Source organism: Centruroides sculpturatus, unplaced genomic scaffold (assembly GCF_000671375.1).
Source record: "Centruroides sculpturatus isolate CEXI.00-Female unplaced genomic scaffold, Cexi_2.0 scaffold864, whole genome shotgun sequence".
NCBI classification, from domain to species: Eukaryota; Metazoa; Arthropoda; class Arachnida; order Scorpiones; family Buthidae; genus Centruroides; species Centruroides sculpturatus.
The window spans coordinates 201,194-216,861 of record NW_019385187.1 but is presented as its reverse complement, the minus strand read 5'-3'; the positions used below and the strand labels follow the sequence as shown (position 1 = coordinate 216,861).

The 15,668-nt window shown below is 28.0% G+C and overlaps 1 protein-coding gene across 2 annotated transcripts in view; it reads left to right on the top strand.

The window, feature by feature from the left end:
- Positions 1 to 15,668, top strand: part of LOC111635904 (uncharacterized protein DDB_G0283357-like) — a 75,318-nt gene that overhangs the window by 51,856 nt on the left and 7,794 nt on the right. Inside the window, exons 11-15 of one of the 2 annotated variants that reach the window (XM_023381039.1) lie at positions 56 to 4,198; positions 12,439 to 12,503; positions 12,767 to 12,869; positions 15,097 to 15,191; positions 15,318 to 15,375. In XM_023381039.1, the coding sequence (XP_023236807.1) occupies positions 56 to 4,198; positions 12,439 to 12,503; positions 12,767 to 12,869; positions 15,097 to 15,191; positions 15,318 to 15,375 (4,464 nt within the window). Of the gene's footprint in view, positions 1 to 55; positions 4,199 to 12,438; positions 12,504 to 12,766; positions 12,870 to 13,601; positions 13,706 to 15,096; positions 15,192 to 15,317; positions 15,376 to 15,668 lie in introns of those variants that run through there. The other variant, XM_023381040.1, reaches the window with a different exon arrangement.

Below are 15,668 nucleotides of genomic sequence, written 5' to 3'. Positions count from 1 at the left end.
TCAATAGTAATAGAATTACTGCATTTAGTTAAATAATTTTAATATTTATTTTAAGCTGAGAAAAGAAACCACCAAGAATTTGAACAGGATAAAAATGAATTTGAAAATGGTCAGCAAAAAAGTCCAGCCAAGTATTTTTCTCAAGAATTAAAGAATGAAGAAAAAGAAAAATCTCAAAAAAACCTTGCTGTTGCCGGGAATTCACAAAGATTTTGGAATCAACCAGAAAACAGTATGAATACTCAACAAAATTTGATAGAAGATAGATGTCAAGATTCTGAGGATGATTCAGGCCAGTTATCAAGAAGAAATTCACAAATTTTGCTTAAACTAAAAAGAGAAGAAAGTGTTAAAAGATTAATTTCAGGATGGAATAAAGTAACTGAACATTCAGATACTAAAAGTGTATCTGTTAAACAATCAGAACTTAAATCAAAAACTATTACAGTACAGAATAATAATATAATTTTGCACAATAAAGATAATTCAGTTGGTTTGAATCAAAATTCAAAGCACACTAATGAAGTTAAAGATTGTCTTCAACAAGAATCTTCACAAAAATCAATGGCAAAAGAAAAAAGTGCATCAGTCAGTGCTCCTCCTTTACAAGAAACAAGTAATGGAACAGTTAATCTAAATTCTGAGGAAAATTTTTCTACAATTTTGGATGTTGATTCTTATGAAGGAAATTCTTACAGAAAGGCAGCTGGTGAAGAAAGACATCTGCAAGGAAAACTTATTGGCAAAGCTACAGTTATTAGACGTCCTAGTATAGCAAAATTAAAAGCCTTATTTGAAAAATCACTTAATGTTGAATCTGATTCTAATGTTGGATTACAAACGCCTCAGAGACGGCATCCTCTTTTTAGAAGTCACAGTCATCACCTCAGTAGAGAATTTCGACCACAGCAAGAGAGAGAAACAGTTCTTAGGATGGTTGCTAGGAAACTATTACGTTCTCCATTAAGAGAATTGCAGCACAGCAGACAAAATGATTCAAAAAATTCATATTCAGAAACACCAATGTCTGCAGCTGCAGAAATTGAATGCTTGACTTTGTTATGTTCAGAAGAAAAAAGTGCATCTCAGATACAAGAATTAAGTAAAGCAGTTAAAACTTTGAGTTTTGAATCTTCTGAAGATAAATTAATTTTGGAAGAGCTTTGTAAAAAACACTCTCTTCGAAATGTGTCTGAAAATTCATTTCAAAATGAAATTACTAATAAGCAAACAGATTCTGGTCATACAGAAGAATGCTTGCAAGTTTTAAATGATAAAACTGAATCAGTTCCAAAAAGCAAAGAAACTTCTAAAGAAATAGAGAAATATTCTACATCTCACAAAAAATTATCACGTTTAAATGAAAAAGGAAATAATCTAATTGAGAATTCATTTACTTCTAATTATATGACCAAATCATCTGTAACAAAAACTAATGCAGTTTATACACCAAATGTTCCAGAACTACCAGTTAAGAAAAAACCATTACAGCAATTTGGATCACCAAATCACAGAGGAGCAAATTGGATCAATAATGAAAAAGATGATAATTTTGAAAGAACTTGCACAACTCACAAGAATGAATCAGTTTTAAAGGACAAAGGTGAGCTTTCACTTGATGGTTCAGGTGATTATGTGGTGCTTCGAACTAGAGATCCCACAATTGATGTAGCTTTTTCTCGTAAACGATCACAAGAAGAGGGTATCTATGGAACTATCAAACATCAGTCTGTAAATAGGGATCCCAAAACTGAAGAATACATTCCATGCTATGCCAAACCTGTTACTGTTCCAATATCTAATATGGTACAGTCAGACAATGTTTCAGCAGTGAGATCAAATGATATGCAAAAACAATATCAGGTAAAAGATTTACAGAATAAATACTCAAATTCAACACATTGTACAGATATAGAAAAAAAATGTGCAGATTTCTATGATGAGAACAATTTTGGTAAGATAAACAATAAAGAATGTGTAGAACAAAGAAACAACATTTTTACATATGACAAAAGTAATCAGATAAATAAGTTGTCTTCATCTAAAATTGCACATTCTGTAAAAGCTACAGATATAATTCACAATCCAAATAATGTTCAGTACACAAACATTAATGTTACAACTAAGAAAAATATAGCTCAGATTGAAAATATTTTGAATCATCATCCAAGAGGAGCCATTTTAGATTTAACATCAAGAAAATCATATATTTTAAGTGATTCTCATGCTGTTGGAGAAAATAATGAAAATACATCGTCTAATGCTGTATGTGCTTTAAAAAATTCACCTGAGAAAGCTTGTCTTCCAGTAAATTCTAAATTAAAATATGAACAACTGTGGTCACCTCAAAATAATACTTCAGAAATGATAAATAAATCTGATGTTGAAAATAAGCAAGAAGCAAAATCTTATAATAATAATTCATTAAATGAAACGCATTTAGCACATGAATGGAATAAGCAGATGTATGGAGTTCAGCATTACAGATTAAATCAAGAATCTGGAAACTCTAGAAATTTACTTTTGCATAGTCCAACACCAAAATCGAAGCGTTTACATCTTCCACGAACATCAAACAAACCAAAGAATCAGCATTATAATGTATATGAAAGTCCATCTCTTATAAATAATAAGGGTGAAAAAGATATTTATCATTGTAAACAAATTTCCACAGAAATGGGTGATTTAAAACTTGAACGACATTTAAATCATAATAATGCTGCAACTTATAATGTAATGTCTGAAAATTCTCAAAAAGAAGAAAAAATTGAATCAGTTGAAACTACTACACCAAAAGAATGCTTTAATAAGCAATGCCAAAACAAAGAGTATAGAATAGCTTCAGAAAACAGTAGGGGGATTTATCAGTCTCCTGGAGGAAATTTAGAAAAATCTGCACAGAATCAAACATTTGATTCTTCTAATCACAATAATTCATTCCTTAATAAAACAAATAATTCAAATTCTAATAATGTTCATTCTCCTAAACATCATAGTTATGAAAGTATTTATGGTCATTTAGAACAATTTGTAAAAAGAAAGCAACAGAAATTAGATTCTGATTATGAATATGTTTATCCAGCAAACAATTCTAAATCAAGAGACCCAAAATATGAAGATGTAATTATTAATACTACAGATGAAACTTCTGTCAAAAAACCCTTCTCTTCACCATCTCATACAAATAATAAATGGATGAATGTTTGTGAAAATATACCAGGAAGTGAAAATTGGAAGTTAAAAAAAACTCATTCACCCCAGAATGATAAAATTCAGAATTATGCTATGGGACCTCCCAAACCACCCAGAACATTTAGTCAGATGCTTCCTGTACAGAAAGAGAATTTTCAACTATCGACAAATGTTAAACAGCCAATTGCTTCCAATGATGGTGGTCGTTTACTTGTACCTGTTGCATCACCAAAGTCTGTTTCAAAACAATATTATAGTCAAATGCAAAATAACAGAAATGAACTCAAATCTTCTACCTGCTTTCATAAAGATTCACAGAACATTGGTGTTCCTAATAAATCACAATCTTTATCATCATGGCTTCAAGATTCAACATATGTTACCAATGATGGAACAGCTGTTAATAAAAATTCTTGTGCAATATATAGTTTGCCTTCACCTTCACATGAAATTCAAGTTAATTCAAATTTGCATAATAGAAATCAACCAAATTCACCCTACCATCAAAAGTTAAAAAATGTACCAATATATGCAACAGTAAGAGAACATTTTCCAGTAAGATATCAACCAGAAAAATCTCAAATTTTAAAAAATGCAAACACTTATGAAAATATTTATGATGCTCAGAAAATTTATTATGGAATCAATCCTGCTCAAGCTGAAAATTACATGGGACGATCTAGTCAACAAATAGCTATGCATGGATTGAGGCATTCTCAGTCTGATGCAAGTGTATATGTTGCTCTTCGATCAATGAGACCAATGAACAATGATTCTGTAGACATGAGACCTCAACTTCCATCTTACAATGAAGCTGTAAGACCCAGAAGGGTTGGTGAACTCAATAATGTAAACAGAAGTAAATTAGATATTTCATATGGAATGGAACAAAGGAGATGTCGTGATGATATGGACATCAGACCATCAGCAGTTTCCAGGTTGAAGCAGGAAGCACATGCTCGTAGGAGTATGGTTGAGTGGGATCTAGGAATGACTGTAGCTCCTGGTAAGTTTTTAAAAGTATTTCTAATTCATATTCTATATTAAAATAGTGAAAAATGATACTAAGTTGTAAACATTTTAAATGTGTTTGAATTATAAATAGCATAATTTGATAAAACTTTTAATGATACAAATAATAACTTTTGTTTTTTTTTATAAGTGTTTTTTTTAACTTATAGGCTAGTGTTTGTTTAGTTGCAAACATAAAGCAGTTTTAATACAATTTAATGTTGAAATTTATCTTATACCATTTATAAATTTTATAAATGTTATTTTATTTCATTTATAAACTATATGAGTTAATATTTTATGGAAGTTTTACTTAATTAAATTATTTGTTTTCAAAGTTTTATAAATGCAATTATATAAATACAGGTAACCCCCATATAACATTATGTTAAAAAAATTGTTGTGTTATGCGAATCTGTGTTATACAAAACAAAGGACTAGTACAGAAAGGGGGGGTTATGTTCCAAAAATTAAAAAACATGCTATTATATTTTCATAATTAAGATAAATATCTTTATTAAAATTTCCTTAAATGATACATATTAATGTAAATTAAAGAATGTTTTCTTTGTCATCACTAAGCACTATTAACCAAGGGCATTTTCTTTTTGGCAAGAATCCTTATCCTCTGAGCATTTTTCTGCATTATCTTCAGATCCATGCTCTACCTTTTTCAAAAATATGTTATTTTAGATTGCTTGGTTTTAGTTAAAAGATCTTTATAAATTTCCTTATATGGTGCTAAGCACTTATGAAGAATAAAGCAAGTATGGAATAAGGGAAAAACATCTGGCAGCACCAAAATCAGAAGTGTCGAGATCTGACAACACTGAAACAAGTTTCGAGAAGGACCACGTGTATTGATAGAAGGCTGGAAAAAAATTTACATACTTAAGTACTAATAGTTTTTGAAAATAATAATTTTTGTGAACTATTAGTACTTCAGTATGTGAAAATTTATTACATTTCATGTTGTACGAGGGTTTTACCCAATTCTCGAATTGTGTTAGAGTGAATCCATGCTATAGAAGTGCTGTATTATATGGGGGTTACCTGTAATAATATTTTGTTTTTGTATTGTTTATAAGAATATTGTAGTTCAACTACTTTATGCAACACAAGGAGCTTCTAAACCCATAACATAGGACTATAAAAGACTGGAGAAATGAGCAGAAGACAATAACATTATTTTTATGCAATCTGATAAGAAGTAACTAATGGCACAAAACAGAAGAGAACTTAAAACAGATAGGTTCCATTCAGTTAAATAATGATCCTCCTAAAGCATTGTAGACTAGAATGCTTCTAGTAAGAGCAAACTTCCTAACTTAGCTTTTTAAACTCCCTAATGGATAATAGCACCCAAACTGTTTGGAATGGTCAAATTACACAAAAACCAAGCTAACCACTTAGACCAACATTAGAGAAAATGCAAGCACAGCATTACTATGGAATAAAGTTGCACACCTTACTCAGTTCTTTAAATACAGTATTTTTTCCACTACACTATGAAAAGCCCTATTACACGTGGAAGTAGCTCAGGATGATAATATCATTCAAGGATTATGTTAATATCTTTCCTTCTATTAGAATAGAAACAGCATAGCATTAACTATACTTACAGCAAACCTAACTATATGTATTGGAAAGTCAATGGCAGTAGCCATATCACAGGAACATTGCCATTTTAACAATTAAAGTATTTCAAACTTCACTTTTTGTGCAGTCAGCTATTAAAATGTGATCTGTTTTTCTGAAAGTATTCTTGAATGATTTATGTCAGTTTTTTGCACTTTTTAAGTGAAGTGTAACATGTAACAAAATGTATTCAACAACAGAAATTATATCTGTTATTTTAGTCCACTGATTAGAACACACCATATTGCTTAACTACTGAGGACGCCAATAACTGATTGGTTCACAACTAACTATGCAATAAGGCTATAACTATGTATACATCTTTTCAATTGTATTTGTCCCCAATGTTTATAGCACATAATTAATTTTAATTAAGTTAGTATTAAAAACAGAATTTGGAATCAAAATGTTAAAACTTTTTCACAAACTTTATTACTATTGTATGTCCATTTTTTTTCCATAGACTCTCCAATATGGTAAAACCTTGTTATTTTATTATATATTTTAGATGGACATTAATCTCAAAATAGATTTAAAGAGCTCATCAGAATTGAACTTTTTAGAAATAAGTTTTTGTGGTAAATACCCTATATGCAATATTGTACCAAAGTGTACAGAAAACCAGATAAAATTAATTTGTATATTTACTGGATTTCCAATGATTTGTTAGGTTATATATTAGTAGCATTTTGAACCCTACTAAAAACAGCAGTCACTTATTCAACCTTGGCACAGAAAACAAGAAATCAGTTTAATTGTCCATTCCGTTTGTATGCATGGTGTCTTGCAGGTTATAGGATTAGTTGAAGCTTGCCTAAACCAAATGGATAAACATAATGAACTATATATGTAATATTGAAATAGGTCAGAGGGAAATAAAAAAGTGGTGGTTAGTTACTGGTAAACTGTAGCAAATACAATAGCACCTTTAAGAATAAAATATGACATCCAACTTGGGAGTAGGAGGTTGCCCTTCATCATATAGATGGTTAGATATCACAAAGAACCAGTGCAGGAAGTTAAAAAACCAGGAATTTACATGATGACATTAAACAAAGAGATCAATAAATTTTTCTATGTAGGATTTAAAAAAATTATATAAGGCCCACTTATAATGGGATATAATTGATTTTTCATGAGTCCAAATTATCAATGTTATCACCACATTTTTTATATGCAGTATATGTTTGTTAATGTATTCTTATAAAATTATGCTGCAAAATGGTTACCATATTTTTTGGCATAAAGACACAGAAGATTTAGGTAAAAGTATTTTATATAACTTAAACTGTGTATGTCTTTGACAATCAGGCACAAAATATGTTTACTGTATTCTAGTTTAAAAATAATAATAACAACAATAATTATGTTTAATTAAACAATAGCATTTAATTCAGGACTTTGGTTAGATGAGATAACTTGTAGCCTTCTGAAAACCATTTGGGGAATTCATTAGCCTATGGGAGGCCACAATTTCACATATAAGACAGAGCTTTTTTTTTCTGAACAAAACTTGTCTTATATGCTTTAAAATATAGTATATTTATTATTTATTGTATCGTAATTGATAGGGTTTCTCATTTCCCAGTCTTTTGCTTGTCCTGGGATTCTGGGAAAAAAATGAACTGGGTCCCAGGATATAATAAATTATTTTTAAGATATAAAATAAATCTTAAAATTGAATGATATAATTATTTTTCATTTTTAAGTAACTTAATACGTCCTGCAACCTCCAAAATAATAATAATAATAATAATGCTGTGTAAAATATGTATAAAAATTACTTTTGAGTTACGTAGAAATTTTCACAAATAGAAGAAATTTATTAAAGTTTGTTGGAAACTGCTTAAAACAAAAATACTTGAGTTGAAAATTTAAAGAAAAAAATAAATTTAGATCAAACTTCTGAATTAGAGGTAATTTTTGTTATTTAAATAAAACATAATACATAATAATATTGTAAATTTTTATAAGATTTTAAAAAGCAAAGATGGTCAATACTCTGATCACTCAACCTGGTTCTTATTTTAGTAATGAGAAGTCCTGCTACCAAGAATGCCTTTTTTGATCCAATTGATGTGGGTGGAATCATCTTTAATGCATTTAAGAGAAGACAGATGTTATGTGTTTTTTCACCTGTAACCTGGAAGATTTCTAGTTCATTTTTGAGATGTGTTGCAGTATTTCTTTTTCCATCTAGTATTTCTTGATTTACCTTCAGCTGCTTTAATAGCAGCATCAAGTTTACAGCCCGATAATATGGCAGTTTATTTGGTTTTAATAATCAAGTTTATGAAGAAAAACTTCATACTTGCATACTTTGTACTCATTTGTATTCTGGTCCAATTTGCACAACCTGGCATAATGCAGTTATTAAAGCTAATTTATTAAAGCAGTTATTAAAGCTAATAATTGCACTGATGCTGTCTTAATTTTTAACTATGCCATAGTTAAAAATTAAGACAGCATCAGTGCAATTATTCGAGATATTACAAGTTCCAACAAGTAAAGAATTTTTAGGATCCTTCCACAAATAGGCTACATATTGATTATTGACAATCTGTGGGATGCCATAACAAGCAAAAATTTAAATGAGTTAATTATACTTTCTATTTGCAAAATTTCCTCAACTTTAACACAAAATAAGAAAAAGGTGAATTTTTAAGAAATTTGCAGGATTTCCTGGGATGAGAATTTTAGAATATTTCCCAGGTTAAAAAACAGCCAGGATCCCAGGTTTCCCATTGGAAAAACCTTAGTAATAGTGTTTTGTGTTACTTCTCTTTGGTAAAGACAATAAGGCATAAATTAGATAGAAGCATTTATCAATATCATAACAAAAAATAATTTTATTTGCATTTATTGTACAAATTATAGTTTTTTTCTTTTTGACACAATTTGCATGTAATTGAAATTGTTTGGTATGCTCGGGCTATGGACTTAAGGGGTTTTAATAACAACATAACTTAGATAATACCATTGACATAAAGAGCTTGTTCCATTTCCTCATGTTTCTTCTTCTCTTACCTATATATGCTCTTTTTACTGTGCTACATTCAAAAACAAAGATTACTTGTTATCTCAAACATTACAATGTTAACAATCCATAAAAACTCAGTGGTAGTTAAAAGATTTTGTGGTGGAAATATGGAAATTACAATTTTTTTTGCATTTTAACAGATTACATTATCCACAATTAACAAAAAAAAAAAAAAAAATGATGCCACAATTGGCCTGTTGGCCATGTGTAATCTTTATAATTAGAATTAACAAATTTTTATTTATAAATTAAAGGAATTGTATGCCATAGAACAAAATTCACTGAGAGTCCTGAAGGGGTTTCATGAAAACAACTTTAAAGCATGTTTTGAGAATTGGAAAAAATGTTGACATAAGTGCATTACAATGGGAGGGAATTGCTTTGAAAGGAACAAAATAAATTTTGATGAGTAAATTGAAATCTTGTGTTTTATTGAATCATTTCTGATAGTTTTTGATTACAGCTGGAAAGATTTTGGACTGATCTGAAACAAAAAATTTGTCAAAATGCACAGAATGCAGCCAATCTCTGTGCTCAAAACTTGGATTAAACTATTCTGAGTTTGACAGTAATTATTTTTGGAAACTTTTTGTTAATAACAAATGTGAAATTTCTGTTGCTGTTACTTATGGACCTTTTTCTGTGATTAAATAATTTTGAATTAAGTCACTGTCTCTATTATGTTTTGAATTATGCTTATTTGATTCTCATTAGTACAAATATTTAGTGTAGCCCCTTTATATCTTATATAATTTTAAAGCTTCTACATTTTACTATAGAATAATTACTTCAAATGAATTATTGATAAGAACTGTTGTAATGAATTGTTTATATCTGAATAATAAGGTGCTTTGGATGAAATCTAATGATAATATTATATGATATAGAAAAAATTGAAAATAAAAAAATTATTGAGGTGGAAATAAATACTATGCAGAGGAAAAATTAAATTACTCAATGGAACAGTTGTCACAAGGTATAGTATAGTTGGGGCTATGAGTTATAACTGTTGTGTTACGTAATACAATTAGATTCATTTTATGATAATTTTTTTTTGTAAGAGTTTATTCAGTAGCAACAACTGTCTTAAAGCAAGAGTTACCTCTATCTATTTTTTCAATCATGATATTTTATTTCAACTTCAATTAAAACATCTATATTTGTTGTAGAGTACATCAGAGGATCAAAGTCTTACTATTTTAAATTCTTTTTAATGCATTAAATATTTGAAAACATTCTCTGTTATATTAGAATTAACTTTGCAAACAAATTATGTATTTATCACAAATTGTATTTTTGATAAGACTGGTTATCTATATATATAAAAATGAATGTATGTCTGTCTGTGTGTCTGTGTGTCCTATGTCCTTCATGCATTACCACACCGTTTATCCGATTGCCATGAAACTTTGGGAAGTTGTTTAATATACTCCGGCGAAGGTTTGTGGCATAGTACGATTGCCATGAAACTTCGGGAAGTTTTTTAATACACTCCCGCGAAGTACATTTATCCTACGATAGATGGCGCGCGTTTACACGAGCATTCGCGCATAGTGTGTTTGATCGATTTCAAATTGTGAAGACCATTTCCCCCCTTCAAAAATATATATGTCTCTATATATGCATTTGTGAACTGTTATTTACGATATTTGTAATCATTTTTGTTTAATCACTTTATTTCGACTTTTTTTGCTAATTATGTTTTCGCTCGAACTTCGTTAAAATCTTAACTGTACCCCGAACAACGACCGAAGTTGTAGGAAGAAATTCGCCTATTTTACCGATCTAGGTATCGCCCTTTTTCAAATTTTAATATCGACTCGAAATAATTTAAAAAGACAAATTACAATAAAACGGTTTATTATCTAACTATCAGAAATTTCCCAACATGCCAAGGAAGAGAGGAAGGAGCAATTAAATAATTAAAATTATAAAGGATTTAAAAATATATATATAAATGGGGAATATCGCGCTTTTGACAATCGCTGCAAGTGTGTGGGCTAAATTTGGAGAATCCGTGCTTCTCGCATGGACAACTGTATGTGGCCAGCTCACGCGTCGGAAAACCTTCCGAATTATTCGTGTACGCACCAGACGAAAAAACAAAAAATATCGTGTATCCACGAGCACTCCAATAAATAAATAGAATTGAAACGACACTTTGAAATGTTTTCCCGATGAAAACGAATAATAATAATATATTTCAATAAAAATGATAAAATGAAAATTTAATTTTATTATAACGAGTTTGCTTGAATTTCATCTCTTCTGAGATCGCAGCAATGTGCGACGGGTAAGCTAGTGATTCATAAATATAAAATTATTATTTAAACCTATGAATAAAATTATTTGTGGAAACAGCATTTCATTTGGGAACATACCATTTTCAATAATAAAAATGGATGAATCAAAGGATTAAGTAATTCAGACATAAAAAACTGGCACACTTAAACTGGAACTATATACTAAACCAACAACTTGACACCTAAATCAAGTCCATTATAATCTAATAAATATTTATCATAGGAGTAGGATGACATTCCTATCAGCTTTGATATCTTTATATACAGTTATTGTGAAATGATTTTTTAGTAATATTTTATTTATTTACAATAAGTAAGGAGTTTCTTTAAAGTAATAATTCTGCAAACTATCTTATAAGAAAGTTTCTTTCATAGTACATTATAATGTATTAAGTTTAAAATGATAATTGGAACTAAATTGATCATTTTTATCATATATTTTATGTTGTATTACAAAAAATTCTAGGAAAAAAATTACATCACTTAATTTTGAATTTTTCCTGATCAGAATTTAATTAGTTTTTCAGATGTATACAATGACATTGAAATAAATTGAATATATAGTAATATTAATATTCCTGTTTTATTAATGACTAGCTGTTACTCGCGGCTTTGCCCGCGTAGATTTTGCAAGCAAACCCCATTTATATTCAGTATTTCAACAACCATAGTAATTGTTATATAACACCTACTGCTGAGAATCAAATGGACTATTTTCAATTTGATCAATTTTCTGGAACGTTTACAATCGTTCTATAATCGAATCAATATGCAATAACAAATTCGGATTTAAAACGGAAATATATAAAAATGTTTATAACAATGTCTGAAATGTTTAATACACCTAAGTACTCGGTGAAGACTAAATCCTCTCCCTCTCCCCTGCAGGGGAATTTTGAAAAATCCCTTCTTAGTGTGCATTGTCATGGCATACCCTACTAAAACGCAGATAAAAACAAAAAATTGCATCTAAAATAATACAGTTCTTCTGGTTAAGCCTTAATCCTCTCTCCCTCCCCCCCGCGGGGGAATTTCGAAAAATCCCTTCTTAGTGTGCGTTTCCATGACGTACCCTAACTGTCTACCAAATTTCACCTCTTTAGGTTAAGTGGTCTGCTCTGGGCGATGATGAATCAGTGAGTGAATGAGTGAGTCATTCAGTCAGTCAGGACAAGCAATTTTATATATTTAGATCATAATAATTAAAACGTTTTTAAAATGTGAATTCTAATATACATTGAATTTTTATTCCAGATTCTCAGGATACTGCAGATATGGCAGAATATTCTCAAGTTATTAGAAAGCCAGGAGTTAAAAAAGTAATTTTTAATATTTTATTATTCATTTTCATTATCATCAGCAGTCACTTTTTACTTCAGTCACATCCTTTTTAACAGGAAATATTGCTATCTGTTTTAGTTTCATAATAATAGATTTTATTCTGTAATAGTTACATGTAATTAGTTTTTAATTGTATACAAATATTTTTAGTTTATGTATTTTAGTAATATATATATATATTACTAAAATACATAAATATAAATAATATATATATTATTTAATATGAATTATAATAAAATAGATGAATACAAGAACAGAAAAGATGCAAAAAGATGACTTACCTCCAACAGTCCCACAAAAAACAAGAGGAGCATATGAAATGCCAGATGCAAATCAAGCTAAAGGTTGGTTATAAAATAAAATTTTAATTATTTATTTGCATCAAAATAATTAAATTTGATTTAACATTGATCAATTTTTTTCATAGGTAAACATATAGTTTAATAAATCAAAATTAAGATTGATGAATATAAAATTTATCAAATGTTAAAAATTTAACAGGCATTATTTTCATTTTATAAAGAGACATTATATTATTAAGAAATTATTCATTATATGAAAAATTAATTGTTGATTTGAATGTAAAACAAGTTTTAAGCTTGTATTTGTAAATCAATACTTTCATAAATTTATGAAATCAGTTATTTTATAAATGTGTTTTTAGTAAAAAAAAAAAAAGTATAATAAAATTAATTATAAATTAATTTAATAAAAAGTGTTTTAAATTTTATATATGGTACTTTGTGATAAATGACTGCATTTTATATTGCATTTTTATTTTATAAGTGAAACTACAGTATAGCTCTTTTAGAATAATTTGAATTCCTTAGAATTTTGGTTTAAAATAATAAGAAACTTCATAAAGTGAATTTTTTTCTATTTATATTATATAAATAGAAAAAAAATTTGCTTTATAAGTTTCTTATTATTATATATTTATATAATACTGTTGTGATCAAAAACTATTGGGAATGGCCCAATAAAATGCAAGATATGAATTTATTCATGGCAATGCATTTATGTTTTTTCCAACTCTCAAAACATGCTTTAAAGTCATTTTCATGAAACTCTTTCAGGACTTGCATCTATTTTGTTTTATTGCATCAATATACTCAAAACAGTGACCATGAAGCAATATTTTAGTCAAGGAAACAGGAAAAGTCATATGGTGACATATTAGGTGAATACATAGCTTATGGAATCATATTTATTGAATTTTTGGCAAAAAATTCAATAAATACAATTTAAAATTAAGAATGCTGAAACAATTCAAAGCTGAAAAATAAGAGGACAGCTTTCATTTCTTATTTTTCAGCTTTGAATTGTTTGAATTATGCATCTATATCTTTGAATTATAATCAAAAATATTTTTAACAATAAAATTTTTGCCTTATTAAATATATAAATTTACTTGACTTGTTTGACTTTTATGCTATATCAATTATACTAGAAAATTTTATCTAAAAACAATATGTTTTTTTTGAAATGAAAGTCTATTTTTATAATATTGGTCATTGAATAAATATTATCATCAATGTTGTCATGAGATATAAATAAATCAAATTAATTGATAACCAGCAGATCTGGTTGATTCATCTTTTAGAATATTGGATTAGTTTTTCTTTTCATTAAATTTTACAAGTATTTGATGATGTTATTTCTAAAAAGAAGTAAACTTTCAAACCAGCAGAATTTATTTAAAAACATGTTTTGGATATACTGAATGGTCGTTTTCAAGTTCTAAACAAAGTTTTAATGTGTAAAAGTTATATTCAGGTATATGTAGCAAGTGCTTGATTTTGAAATTTTCTATTTGAAGTTAAAAATTAACTACAAAATTTTAAAATAAAGTTTGTATTCTCAAATGTAACTTCTGTACATTAGAACTTTAAGTAAGAACCTGAGAATGACTATTCAAAACAGTCAAAAATGTTTGGTTTTAAATAAATGCTGATTTTAAAATTTTATATCTTTTCATTTATTGAAATAATCTATTTTCATTTAGTAAAAGTAAAACAATAAACAATACTATTGAAAGATTTATTATCTCATTCATCTAGAAATTACATGAATCATTTGAAACGGCAGAAAATATAGTCTTGTAATATATATATCAGACACTTGCTTTTTTTTTTATTTGGGTTATAAAGTAAATTAAAGTTCAAAAGGCAGAACAGGTTTTAAATTTAAACATTTCAGGAGCTTCTCATAAATAATTTTACTATTTTATTTTTTATCTGTAATGTTGCTGTAAGATAAAATGAACTTACATTTTTATCTTAAATATTAAGTTATTATACGCAACTCTGAATTTTATATATTACGTTCAAATGTTCAGTAGTGATTATTAAGACAAAAAAAATTTTAAGTTTTTGAGCTTTTATATTACATTATATTAATAGATTTAAATATCTAGATTTTGTTATATAGGCCAATATTGTAGGTAGCGTTTTGTTGGATTACAATATTTATAAATAAATTTCTGCAACCTTACAAAGCTGCTATTTTCATAACATTACAGTAATTCCATAAAATAAAAGTTAATATTATTTTCTGAATTATCTATTTTAGAAGGCCGTGAAAAAAGCAACAGAGATGGAAATGGACACAGTGGTTTTGGTGGAACAATATCTAAAGCTTTTGGAAAATTTACACTTTTTACAAAGGTAGATTCAAAATTTTATTGAATGTGAAATTTAGTTAAAATTATTTTTTAATTGATTTTTTTAAATATATAATTAAAGATTAAACACTTTATTTAGAGATAATATCTTTGCTTTTTTTTATTACAGTTTGGATCTAAAAATGAACAAAATAATCAACCTCAAGTTTCAGGAGTCGTAAATAAAGGTTGTGTTTTTACTTTTTTCTATTTTAAATACTTGTATTTCTATTTTATGTATTTATATAAAAATAGTCTGTGATTTATGCAAATTAGGATCAGTTATCCCATGAAAATATATTAAAATTTGCTGAAGAAGAGACATGTATACTGTATATATTAAAAAATTCAACTGAAAGTTATCCATCTAATACAATAGTATAAAAAATATAGATAATCTATATCATATAGTAAATATTTTTTCCCAGGTAATTTCAAAATAATAATAATAACTGTAGTCTTTTGATTATTCGTAGTCAAA